The sequence below is a fragment of the Polistes canadensis genome, unplaced genomic scaffold (assembly GCF_001313835.1).
Source record: "Polistes canadensis isolate GaletaPanama2010 unplaced genomic scaffold, ASM131383v1 scaffold_183, whole genome shotgun sequence".
NCBI lineage: Eukaryota > Metazoa > Arthropoda > Insecta > Hymenoptera > Vespidae > Polistes > Polistes canadensis.
Window position 1 is genome coordinate 5688 of NW_014569730.1, and position 14205 is coordinate 19892.

General features: G+C 37.4%; 1 protein-coding gene and 1 long non-coding RNA gene across 3 annotated transcripts in view; one reads left to right on the forward strand and one right to left on the reverse strand.

The window, feature by feature from the left end:
• The first annotated feature begins 6213 nt into the window (after positions 1-6213).
• LOC106789447 (insulin gene enhancer protein ISL-1) overlaps positions 6214-14205 on the forward strand; it is a 13626-nt gene continuing 5634 nt past the window's right edge. The window contains exons 1-3 of one of the 2 annotated variants that reach the window (XM_014753643.1): positions 6214-6434; positions 7538-7724; positions 10459-10763. In XM_014753643.1, the coding sequence (XP_014609129.1) occupies positions 6350-6434; positions 7538-7724; positions 10459-10763 (577 nt within the window). In that variant the 5' untranslated portion in view covers positions 6214-6349. The remainder of the gene's footprint in view (positions 6435-7537; positions 7725-10458; positions 10764-14205) is intronic. The other variant, XM_014753644.1, reaches the window with a different exon arrangement.
• The window catches only part of LOC106789450, a 12981-nt gene continuing 6389 nt past the window's right edge, over positions 7614-14205 (reverse strand). Inside the window, exons 4-5 of the long non-coding RNA XR_001381991.1 lie at positions 7845-8083; positions 7614-7700 (exon numbers count right to left, since the gene is read on the reverse strand). This is a non-coding gene — a long non-coding RNA (uncharacterized LOC106789450). The remainder of the gene's footprint in view (positions 7701-7844; positions 8084-14205) is intronic.

The following is a 14205-nucleotide window of genomic DNA, read 5'->3' on the forward strand; positions in this document are numbered from 1 at the left end:
TCTCTCTCTCTCTCTCTCTCTCTCTCTCTCTCTCTCTCTCTCTCTCTCTCTCTCTCAAAAAGTGCCGCCTTTTCTTGGGTCTTCTGCTCACTGTCAACGCAATGACACCCATGTTAATTTTCTTTAGAGAATTTCTATTGGAACTGTGAAAATCATTAACCATCAATTCATAGGAAGTGTTAAGTATATGATATATTTGTATTTGACACACATAACTGTATTTTATTCAAAATAATAGCATAACTGTATTTTATTCAAAATAATAGCATAACATTTTAATGATATTTGGATTAGCCTAATGAGTTTTATATTTTTAGAATCGATAAGACAATAAAGGAATTTCCATTTTTACCATTATACAGGTATCTTTATTCTATTTAAAAAAGACAGAGATTAAGCTAATCTCAAGTAATTCCATTTTTCATTAGATCAAGAAATACTAGCATAGAATTCTAAGATTAGTTGGATTAGCTTAATTAATTTTTTATTTTTAGAATCGACAAGAGAGAGAGAGAGAGGAAAAAAGATTAAAAAAGAAAAGAAGAAGAGCCATACTTTGCAGAACTAGATTTTCTAAGGAACGCAAGGTGCATATCTAACATAAGTTAACGTAACTTCGTTACCGCTTATCTCTGCATTCTGTAATGATTAACTTTCTCTCTCTCTCTCTCTCTCTCTCTCTCTCTCTCTCTCTCTCTCTCTCTATTTCTATTTCTATATTCTTTATCGTTGAAAAATCTCGATAAAGTGCGTGATTTCATAGTTTCATCTTGAGCGTCGTCTGCTCTTCACCTTGTCACACTTTTTTTCTGATTATTTTCAAACTTTCCCAGATAGACTTTCTTCTTATATACATTCGTGCACATGTATTTGTGTATTAGTAGAATGAATGGCTACCATATGCATCGCACACATAAACTCGTTGCAACGCGGATTAGATAGCGAATCGTTGCTAATTGGCCCGCCGCCAAGATTTCTACCAGTTAGAACGTTGCATTTATGTCCTCTCGTCATGGACTAGTCAGGTGTAACGTTATAAGCCTTTACGCCTGCGAGATAGAAAGAGTTAGAGGACGATATAAAATAGGAAGAAGCGCCTCGTTTACTCGCATCTCTTGCTCGTGTCTATTAAAATCAATTTCGACGGCTAGGATTTAAAGTATCGATGCTCTACTATGCCTATCTTAACGCGTATTCCTCGCTCATTAATTTACTTCATTTTTATCGATAACAGGAACACATTTTTTTTCTTGTATCTCGAAGATTACATAGACTTTAATTACGAAACGTCGTGTATAAATATAATATATATAGTGCAAGATTATTTATTTATTATAATATACCCAATTTGGAGATATATTCTCTTATAAGTTTGACTTTTGCAATTTCTTACACTTGATTAGATTGTTTAGTTTTTATAAACGAAATTCAAAGTCTTTGGTGATGTTTCGAAAAAAAAAAAAAATGTAGAAGAAAAAAAAAGGAAAGAAAGACAAGGAAAAGAGGGATCGTGGTTGGCAGGGTCCCGACCTAAACTGAGAGAAGAAGTCACACACGAATTAGAACCTGCTCTTCGGCGACGTCGGGGCGCCGGGTGGACGCAGAGGAATGCCGCTCGCTGATAAAAGCCACGGCCAACACCTACATAAATTTCACCAAGGGGATATCTAAGGACGCTCTTTCGTTCATTTAACCATACATCCTAAATTTAGTACCGGTGTGAGATGTTAGTGTGCCATCGTACTATTTCCCTTTTTTCTTTTTTTTTTTTTAATACACCCGGCATCGATTAGAACTCGACCCATTTAACAATTTTCCACGAGCAAAAGAAGAATAACGAGCACGATATAGATTACGCCAGGAGGTGGAGGGGGGGGGCGTAAGAAAATAAGCAGCGATTAAAAAATTCAAATGAATATTTGTACGAATGAAAATAAAAGATAGAATAATCTTGTATTTTTATTGTTAGTAATAATGTTTTCGTTTACGGTCGATATAGATAGAATTCGCTATCTCGATAGAAATAACATTAGATTAAAACAAATCTGAAAAGCATCGTTTCGATATCTCGATCTAATAAGAAGCAACAATGTTCTCTCTCTCTCTCTCTCTCTCTCTCTCATACACACTTTAGAAGCTGTTACTCTTTCTATTCCATAAAATCTATGGAGTGTAAGATATCCAAGAAGAGAACACGTTTCAATGGATCATTCGATGCGATCATTCGATGCGATCATCTCGATTATGTGTATCCTTCATCGAACCGAACCGGTGAAAGCAAGCTTACCGAATGCGCATACACATTCGTACAAACACAAACTCGCATACACGTAGGATAGCCACGCATACTTAAAGACGAACACACTTGTATGGTAGAAACGAGAGCCGCGACTTGTAAGGTGCATTCCCGATCCTGCTACGAAACTGGCTGGGCTGGACAAAAAAAGGGAAATAATTAGCGGAGGTGTTAATGAAATACCAAACGAACGCCGTGGGACACCAGGTCGGCGCCTCTGAACTGCCAAGCAGACATCCTCGACATAGGACCCGGCGCCGTTTTCTCTACCATCCTCGTCCTCGTCCTCGTCCTCGTCCTTTTCCTTTTTTTTTATCGATAACTGTATACTTCTCCAATCTTATCCTTTCCCTTCCTTTCTTTTCCTTTTTTTTTTTTTCTTGTTATCAATTTCGTCTTATACGAACAAAAATTCCATGTGTACTCGTATTCATTTTTGAAGTATTTTTAAATCATTCTTATGTAGAAATAGGATATCAATCTAATATACTTGGAATCAACTTTTATATCATTTTGATCGTATCGAAGCCTTTAGCATTCGCACGAAATTAGTATTCTTCGGCGTAATTCACTCTCGATCATTCGTGATTAATTTCCCTGTAAGATCCTTATCGTTTATCACGACATCGATTCGATTCATCATTCATCGTTATCGTTCTCATAACATTGCAAACGTTTCCATAGTGGAACTCGAAGGAGAGAGTCTTACTATTTTCGTCTCTCTTCCTTTCTCGGAAAGAAGGTTTAGGCAAAATAAAAAAGGAAAAAGAGATCGGAAAGATATCGGTCGAACAAAAAGTAACAATTCGCCACCCACGTTCTCTCCACCGGTAGCACCCGTGCCTACCCCCACTCTTTCTACCTTTCTCGAATTCTTCTTTTCCTTTTTTTTTTCTTTCCTACAAGGCGGCTTCTACTCGCATAATTTTATTATCCTTTCACAGCGTGTCACCAAAATCCAGTTTTGCTACCGATCAATCCAGTCTACCCGCGTGAAATTTGAGATCTACTTTCGTCAAGCTATGGTAATCCTTCAAATCTCCTAACGTTGATTATCCATTTTTTCCCATACATTTTACTACTTTTCTTTCATTTATTAATAATAACGACATATTAATAAAATACATAAGTCGATTGAAATATCCATCCAAATTTGAATGAGTCGTGTAAGAATATGCAAATAGTAATCTTATGGTAGGATAAACCAAGTGTTACTTTCTTACATTTAATTTCTAATAACACGTTATATGCGATTATTAACAAAATGACCTATCTTATAATAATAAATGACGAAAGAAAAATTATCTGCAATGCATAAACTTTTATAATAATTATTATTACAACGTAGTACAAAGAAAATAAGGAGGAGTTTTCGTCGGAACGAAAATACAAAAGGATTGTCTGGAAGGGTGAGGAAGGAGGAGGAGTATAAGTACGCGTTCGGATACTCGGATGTTCCTTATTTATGCGGCGCGTAAAGAAGCTTCGACTACACGAGTGGTACAACCCTTGAACTATATATATATATATATATATATATATATATATATGTATACATTTATGTGTGTAATGCTCGTACGCACGACCAGATTTAAAAGAGAGAGAGAGAAAGAGAGATACGAAGCGGTGTGGTCGTCTCTGGAAGCTAATGGGACGCCAACGCGTTTTCTTTCTCTCTTGCACTCACGTGGTACACACTTATAGGATGATATTTTTCTTTCTCTCTTTCCTTACCCGAATCCCTTTGATCCTGACCGACCTTGCCCTCGTCTCTCTTTTTCTCCTTTCTTCCCTCGCACCTCCAACTCTTTCTCTCTCTCCCTCTCTCTCTCTCTCTCTCTCTCTCTCTCTCTCTCTCTCTTTCTATACACTCGTGTATTTTCCTTCTCTTTCTTTACTTCCTTCTACACTCCTGACCTTATCCCGAACAGTCTCGAGAATTTTCATGGTGGTCGCACGCGTTCCATTCGAAAGGAAAAAAATAGTCTCGTCTCCCTCTCTAACACTGTATCGAATAGGCGAGAAAAATAGTGAAGAACGCGCGTAACGCGGGGCCTTACTTTTCATTTTCATTTAACTTTTCTTTCTGTTTGTTTTTTTTTTATTTCGAAGCACGTGGACGGCCAGTTGGTTATTTGCTCGTTTGGTGTACCCCGCAAGGATGCTTTGGAAAGATAATTATCGGATACATCTAATGACTTTTTCAGTTAAATATAAGTTTGAATAAAATTAGAATAAAAATGTTTTTTCTTTTTCTTTCTTTTTTTTTTTTTTTTTGGTATTTATAAATCTAGTTGATTCTTTGAAAGATTTGTTAGGGAAAGAAAGGGAGTGATATTGTTGTTTAAAAAAAAAAAAGGAATGTACGCTCGGCAAAGTTGTCGTACAAATCGTCAGACGTCGTCGCGTGAATTTATGACGACACAGCATCCGAAACAGACCGTTTTACGTTTTTTGTATAGGATATGGTGGTGCTCAATGGTCCCGACTACGGAGAATCCTCTGGTGGTGGTCGGGCTTTTTTATCGGCCGACTCTACGGAGACGCGTTGACATGGAGAAAGAGAAGAAAACTCGCGGACCGTTTCGGTATCCACAAAAAGATACACGATTTCTACGTTCCAAACAAAACCGGCTCGATCCTATCGCCGAGAGAACAAAAAATACGATTTTTTGGTATCTTTAAGAGAAAGAGAGAGGGGGGAGAGAAACGTAATTTACTAATGACCGTCCTGTCATTCTTTTCCTATCGGTGCGATATCAAAATACCATTTGAAATACTAGTCTAAACTAGTATCATAACGAGTTCCTTAATTACATTCACCAGAATATAATTTATACTGAACAAATATTAAAATCTTTATTAATTTACACACGGATTAGCGTTACTCGTAAAAGAAATAGAAGGCAAAAAATATGAAGCGAATGTAATAATGGATGCACCAAATTTGTTCGCGTGTACGCAATTAATTTGAAAATTGATGACAAGAGTAAAAAAAGAAAAGAAAATTCACCTCAAATACGTACCAACAACACCATTAGAGTGAATCGTCGTAAGATCGAGTAGAATCACACAACTTCCAAAAAAAAAAAACAACGAATAATTTTCTAAATAAAAAAAAAAGAACACAAACCGATGATACATATATATACAATCCAACTTAAGTTACTTAGAGAGAAAATAATCGACAGAGTTAAAAAACACGTATGACAGAGAAGAAGAAGACACGGGTTGTTCTCTAATCGGTCAGTCGTCTTGTTGTCTCCGGAATCTGCGCAAAACTCGCGCAGAAACGTTTAGGCGCCGACTCCGATGGAGTTTCGGCATCCGGTTTCCCCTGGGCGGAGTTTCAAAGCCCCCTTTTCATACACCAAGAACCGCCCATGTCTACACCCTTGTATGCTCCTCTTTCTCTCTCTCTCTCTCTCTCTCTCTCTCTCACACTTTCTCTGTATATCCTTTTTCTTGTTCAGTCTATCTTTCTCGTCGGCATTTCTTCGGTAACGCGGACGCGCAAACGCGTCCCGAGAAAACGGCAGCTAATTTCGGAAGCGGTCGACCGCAGTGGCGCAGCCACCACTGTCGATGCTGTGCCTGTTTCACCATCTCCTTCTTCGAATCTTCTTATTCTTATCTTCTCTCACTCTTTTTCTCTCTCTCTCTCTTTCTCTTTTTCTCTTTGTTAGTCGATTGCTCTATCTTTCTCGTCTTTCTCTCTTCTCTTCTCTTTTTCCGAGCTGTTTGTCTCTCTCTTTCTCTTTCACTCTCTCTCTCTCTCTCTCTCTCTCTCTCTGTCTCTCTTTATAAATCGTGTCTCCTTTTACATCGATTCAGTGTATGGTGTCTTTCTGTCCTTGCTTTTTTATTCGTTTTTATTTTATTTTATTTTATTTTATTTTATTTTATTTTATTTTATTTTATTTTATTTTTGGTTTTGTTATTTTTCTCATCGACGTCTCCCATTGAAAAGTTCAAAGTTCGTGAATTATATTTTGACATGTCTAAATATTGTTCATACGAAAGATCATTGAAAAATTGTTATTTAGAAGAATAATGAAATATTGTAAAGAGGTGTTGTTGTATATCGTGACAGTTCTCACCACGACATACTGGAATAATATCTACTTTATTGTTTTAGGTATTCTTCTTATTATTGTAATTTATATCTTTGATATCGTATAATTATTCAATAAATATGTTAGTTTATTTGAATAGTGTGTAGGTGTGAGACCACGAGTTTAAAGAATGGATCCGTTGAGGGGATCCATTTTTTTAAAAATACGAGTGAAATAGTGAATATCAAACATTCGTATAATCTAATAACGTTTTGATGAAACGTATAAAGAGAATATCGTAGGAGTTGTTTCCAGCAAAGGGAATTATCGATTCGCGTAATGGCGGAGTTGAAGAAAAGCACATGCTATAGTTTATTTATAAAGTATAAGAAAAGTATAAATAAAAAAGATTAAAATTCGTTGACGTTCGAGAAATTGATGAATCAAATGATATTCTGTCGGTGCATCGTAGTCGAGTACGATGATCGAGCAAGTTCCTAAAAGATGACCCGCGAGCATTTAATTAAATCGATTGATCGAATGTAAGAGTAATAAAGTGTTGAAAAAGTGTTGCGACTCGATAAATCATCGTGTCTTTCATTGTAATATCGATCTCATGATTTTTCACCATGCTTATTTCCTTTCTCTCTTCCACTCGGCCTCCATTTTGTTTCGTTTAAAGCGTCGCTGTTATCGGAGGAAGAAAACTTGTTCGTGATAATCGATACGTGAGTGACACTCAATTACATCATTAATCGCCGTCCAATCGACGGAATACACAATTCGATCGTTTCTTATTCGAGTTGTTTCTAATTTCAATAACGATCGATCAAACATAAATGGGAAAGTAATAAAACTCGTTGGAGAATATTAACATTTTAATTATCGAGTCTATAAAAATCACGAATTTTTCTGATTTTTCTTATTCAATTATGTAACGTATTTCAGTTAATGTTTGCTTAATTATACTAATATTTCACACGTACACATTCGATTATTGTGTTGAACGCCAGAAAATATTGGGTTTTACAAGATTCAATTAACAAATAAAGTAAAAGTAGATAATTCATTCTAATCTTAAGATCCGTAGGAAAGAGTGGAAAAATAAAAATGAATAGCTACCCCTATAATCTTTGAATACCTCGTTGGGAAGAAATTTGAATAGAAAAATATTGTTGATTTTCAGAAGGGCGAAGCTCCCATTGTGTTGGCTGCGGGGGCCGAATTCACGACCAGTGGATTTTGAGGGTGGCACCGAATCTCGAGTGGCACGCCGCCTGTTTGAAGTGTGCCGAGTGTCAGCAATTTTTGGACGAGCATTGCACCTGCTTCGTTCGCGACGGGAAGACCTATTGCAAGGGAGATTACGTCAGGTGAGCGGAAAAATAAAAAATCAAAATAAGCAGCACAAGTAATCATTTCACGAAAGAAGACAAACAACGTTCTTCTTTCTCTAACAAAAATGGAGAAAGTTAGAAACCCTGACGCCCAACCCTTTAAAAGATCCTTCCACGAAATTCTTATTCGACGAAACACGCGCTATCCCTTTCTTCTTATCCTTATCGGTTTTCGTATTTTTCCTTTTTACGATCCGCCGTCATAAAACTCGTGGTTGCTGCCTATGGTAGTACCGTTGATGCTGTTGTTGCGATGGTGATGATGGTAATATTGCTGGTGGTAGTGACGGTGGTGATGGTGGTGGTGGTGGTGGTGCTGCTGCTGCTGGAGCGGTCTTGAAAAAAAGAATAGAAAGAGAAAGATACGCGTTCACGAATTCCAGGAAAAAGGTGGAAGGCGTACGCTCGAATCCCGATCGAACTCTGCGGTATGGTAATTAATGCAAAACTGTCCTTCTTGTCACTAAGAACTCGCTACATTCTCTCTCTTTCTCTCCTTTACTCACACCTACATAGATACATTCATGTATACATACGTACGCATATATATGTTGGTAACACGCGATAGGACGTAGCCGAGGAGGCTAACCGGGATTGAAAAGGAATAAAGAAACGCGTTCTGGAGGAATAAAAGAGAGAGAAAGAAGAAAAAAGGAAATGAGAGAAAGAGAGAGAGAAAGAGAACGACTGGGAAGTATTTTTATCTGTGAACCCGTAGCAACGAGTAACAAACGCCATATAAACTCCGATCGAGTCGTCCTGTTTCGTCCGAACGAAAAACCAAACCAAACCAAACTAAACGAAATGAAACGAAACGAAAAGTTGTCTCGTCTCGTCTCGTCTCGTCTCGTTTTCGTCTTCGTCTCGTTCCATATCCTCGCGTAATGTTGCCATGTAGGTATGCAATGTGTTCGAGACGAAAGAACATGTGCGGACAGTTCGCGCGTGCAACTGCAACGAAAAAAAAGATAGAAAAAACACGAGAGTGTAGTAACGTTGCTCGCGCCGAGCTTGCAGAATGAAATCCGACGACGGATCGAAGCTTTCGACGACGGCAGACAAATCTCTCTCTCTCTCTCTCTCTCTCTCTCTCCCCCCCCCCTATCTTTCGTTCGTCCGGATATTTCTACGTCGATTTGTTTACGATAAAAAAAAAACAAAGATCTTTTATGTCACTTTTCTTCTCGGTATTCTTTTTTATTTTTTTGGCGTACACACTCGCGGAGTAATTTTTAGAGGCAATGCAACTTGAGCTTTTTTTACCCGTCCGTAGCCGTCTTTTTTTCTAGCAGGTACGATTTCGACGTGGACCAAATATTTTTCTCCCTCGGGGACAGGCCGTTTATTTGCATTGATCCGTCAAACGTCGAAACGCCTTGGAAAGGCCGAACGAGAGAGAAGAGAAGAGAAGAGAAGAGAAGAGAAGAGAAGAGAAGAGAAGAGAAGAAGAAGAAGAGAGAGACTGGCGTATCCGGTCGACTCCGGTGAATTCTCTCCAAGACATGACATTCGCCGGTTAACTTGTTTGTTGTCCCTGTCGCTTAGTCTCAAAAGTCAAAACGAGAGGAACGAGCTCAATTTTTTTCACGATTTTTCGGTAGCTACTCGATGATTCTACTTCGAATATCGAAGAAAAATTCGTCGTCCCTTTTTTTCTGATTAGCAAAGAAAAATGTATCGATAGTTATCGTATTCCTCCTCGCATCCGACTATGAATTTGCGATTATATACGCCTACAAAGAATATTTTAATATAATATTCGGTTTCATCCCTTAAAATCGATTTTCTAAATGCAAAGTTCGCGAATGCCATAACACGCGAACATAAATAACACTCCCCGCGTGTAGTACACGCTTGTTTATGTTTCGTTTCTATACGATATTACGATATATCAGAAAATATAGGAAGGTTATTGTAGGATCGGGTCAGAATACTAGCCAATCGAGTCATATATTTCGAGTCGATGCGAAACGTTCGGTCGGATTATGAGCGTGCACCGACAGCCACCCGTGCGATTCGTGCTATGCACTATCAGATATTGAAGTGTATCATAACTTATGGGAAACGAGCGAGAGAGAGAGAGAGAGAGAGAGGGAGGGAGAGAGCATAGGATGCTATCGAGATTAGGATGCACGCCAATAAATATTATCTCTCTCTCTCTCTTTCTCTCTCGCTTTCGTTCAACAACCCGTGCCTGCTCTAGCGCAAACTACAAACTACGTAAGCCATATTCGCAAAGTGTATGAGAATATCGAACGATAAATGTGCATTTTCATGATAGCTTTAACAAATCCGATAACTTGTCTATCTATTTCTCGAAAGAAGAAAATGATTAAAATTCATGACTTTTCTTGAAAAAATTTATCTATATACTTATATATTTCTTTGTTTCTATCATTAATATAAAGTACATATGGTTTGTCGGATTTTTACAAATTTAATATTAACTGTGACGATAACAATAGGGATTGTCGACGCCAACGCAACTACCAATTACGGTACAACCAGCCAATTTAACTCAGACATCATCAATTCTATCAGAAATCTTTCTTTATAGATATAATATAATCGATCATGCTAATGATACCTGACTACGTTCCATACATTCGTTATCCAAATATTTCTCATTGTCGATTGAAATTACGAATAATACAAGTGTATCTTACGTACTGTATGTATTAACATGAATTTTCATCTTGAAACGTTTCAGATTGTTCGGTACGAAGTGCGACAAGTGCAGTCAGTGTTTCAGCAAGAACGAGTACGTGATGAGGGCAAAGACCAAGATCTACCACGTGAATTGTTTTCGTTGTTCAGCTTGCATGAGGAAGCTTTTACCGGGCGATGAATTCGCCCTTAGACAGGACGGACTTTTTTGTATGCACGATCACGACGTACTAGAAAGTGGAAAATTTTGTTCGGCTACTGGCGGTGTACCAGGCAGCGAGAACAACAACAACGCTTCCTTAACAAACAATAATCATCATTTGCATCCAAACGACGGTTCGATGTCGGGTAAGGAAGGAATTGAATTTATTTTAATCGCTACACAAAATTATTCGATTATTTTGATTCCACCAAAATAGAAACAAGAAAAAGAAAAAGAAACGAGAATAAGAAAAAGAAACGAAAATAAGAAAAAGAAGAAGAAGAAGAAGACGAGGCGTTTTCTTGTTTAAGAAAAAAGCAAAAGACACGCGAGAAAAAAAGAAAAAAAGAGACGTTTGGATCGTGCGTAGTTATGTACGACAGTAGTTGGCAGGGTGGTGTTACATTTGACACCTCTCGTATACTCTAAAGACTTGTCAAACCACTGTCCGTCGGCTTGAGATTCGTTTTCGAGTAGTAGATACTTTTCGAGTTTGAGATAGAATGAGTCGAGACGAGAGGGATTTCGGCTTGCTGCTCCAATGATTTCCATACAGGAATCACGATGATAAACAGAGCACAAAAGATGAAATGAGTTACCGTGTCACGTTGTGGTGACACGTTCGTACCATACTGTTTGCATTGGAATTAGCGAGCAAAATTTATTCCTCTCCCTCTCTCTCTCTCACTCTCTCTCTCTAATCTTTTTACCTCGTACCCTTTCTGGTACATATTCTTACTCACGTTTTTAACCATAAAGTAGAATCACTCGTTTCGGTCTAATCGAAATGTAATTTACGTTACGTACAATATCCTTTAGATTGCATAGCTTGTGATAATAACTTGTTTACCCTATCTCTTAATGAAATCTTTCTAATAGCATATTAATTACTTCTTTACTAAAACAAGTTGAAAATATTTTTTTACAAATTATTTTCAACAAACATTATCCTTATCTTTATCAGATAACTAGTTTGTATATAATTATTCGTTTTATAAAAAGAAAAGAAAAGAATTTGTTGAAAACGTTTCTAAAATATTATCTCCCTCGCTGCTATCTCTCTCTTTTTCTCTACCGTAGTCTAAATCGTAAAAACGATCATAGTAGATTATCATAGATTATTAGATCGTTCATAATTCAATATCGAACACCTCGGACGTACTCATATTACCTAATATGGGCGGTGGTGGATGGACATTGAGCCATGTAATCCCATGCGTGTAGGAAGAGGGTGTAGTGGTCAAGCCTTTAAGTTCTCAACGGCTTCAATTATCAACACCTAATTACACGTGGCGATCCTAACACAACACTATAGTCGTTCTAGTCATCGTCCTCGTTGTTGTCGCCATCGACGGAAATCCCTTGTATTTCGTAGACAGGCTTTATACCCTCGGGCCGGGAACCCTTTTGTAAATTTGCTCTTTGTACCCCCGATATTCGACAAGAATCCTTCCGACGTTTTGATCCCGCGAATAAATTTCATTAGGACGAGCTCGTTATCCTAGAATTATTTCAAGATTCATACATCGAATTAATGTCCTCGGTATTGCTTAAATATCTTAGAAGATATGTTTCTTCTTTTATACTTCATTATTTTGTGAATGATTATTTTGTTAAATGAACGAGCCAATGAAGTTGAAATGTCGTCAACGATGGAATAAGTCTGTTGGTATTAAGCCAACTTGAAATTTATTCTCGTTGTAAATGTGAGACGTTAAGTTGAACGTATGGATTTATATTACGGTCATTACTGATTCCCCCCCCCTTCGATGAGAGAGAGAGAGAGAGAGAGAGAGAGAGAGAGAGATGATCATTCGACGTTCATCCTACGAGCAAACAAAGCTCGATTATTTCATTCTATTTGTAAATGTGCCACCACAACGATAATGTATTTTTTCTTTTTTACATAAGGGTAGTTATTCCGAAATCGAAGTGACTATTTCTTCTTTTTTTTTTTTTTTTTTTTTTTTTTCAAAATGATCTTCGTCCGCTGACAGTCTTCGTCCTATATCTTCTTTCATAGTATTTGCTTAGGATACCAAAAATAGCCAGAAAAGATTTCATTTGTCCAGCAAGATGTTCTTGCATTTATCCTCCTTCTGTTTTACCGTCGGCAAACAGTCGATTCCATCGAAAGACGAAAGTTCTCTGTCTTGTACCAACTCTACGAACCCTTCACCCCTTTTAAACCCTTATTTAGACGATCCAAATTCCATTTTGTCGTGTACATTGAATACCATTTGACAGATTTCTCACAGAGATCAATTTTCTCTTTCTCTCTATTTTTTCTTCATCACGTTGTTGTACATATCGACATACGCAGTGGCATCTTTAAAAATTAATTTAACGATTCGTAACAATTTTCGGGAATACATCAAAGTTTTCATTTTTGTTTCCTTTCCAATCTTTCTTCTAAAATTAACCGTTTAAGTGTCAGAGTTTGATCCGAGTCAAGTTTTATCGCGTAGTATATATATATACTACATCATAGTTTAAAAAATGATCATTTTATTGTTTCAACTTTTTTTTTTATAACGTCGATAACCTTGAAGTTGAATTCAATCAATTCTTCAGGTGTTCGTACTAAAATTATCTACTTGTCTATCAGTTTTATATAAATTCCTAATAGTACTCTACGATTAATTATCATTTTTTATTAATTAGCGTTATTTTGTATTCTTTTTATATAAGATCGATGACCTTGCTGCGTAAATATCCGTATATTTAGGAAGATAATGATTATTAAGATATTCCTGAGAGTTCGATTCAACGAATTTGTTCGTCTTCTCTAAAAAATAAATTTCCGAAGGACTCCGGCGAAGCACCGTAAATCAAATAGAACCAATAGAAGGAACTTGGGAACGTACTCCAGGGGAAGAACCGACAGACTCGATGTTATCCAAGGACGTGCACAGAACGCGAGCTCTATGGTCACGAATGCGCGGATCCGAGTTTACTCATCGACAATATTGTTTCTTCGTTCTCCTGCTCTCTCGAGTTCTTGTGCCGCGAGAGGAAAAAGAAAGAGAGAAAGAGACGCGATCGTCGTCGGTGCCCTTTGCGTTCTTCACCGGCCATATTGAAACAGTATCCGGATCTCCCATTAGCTCGGACCTCGAGCGTTTTGCAGGACCGGTTGGTACGATACCAACGGTACGATACCTACGGTATGATACCTACGGTACGATACCTACGTTCGCTTCCCATAAGGGCACCGCTTCTCTTCAAACGTTTTCCACCCTTCGACGAGTTCGCGAAAGTCACTAGTTATAGTCTTGCAAATATTTTCTTTAATCTTGGAAATAAATTCGATCGATTCGTCAAGATTCTCCGATAGAAAACTGATCGCTTTTTATTATCCTCTTGGCATCAATAAAAATAAAAAGATAAAACCTAATTTATTTAGTATTTCTCTCGTCCAAAATTACAATTTTTAATGATAAAATTTTACAGGGAACTTGGACATGAAAAGAAGTAGAACTTAGTTTGATTAAGTTGGACGTTTCGTCCCTTTATTGGGACTTCTTCAGCAACTGTAAATTTTATTTTATTATAAATTCTTGATACGATACATGAGGTTCATACAAT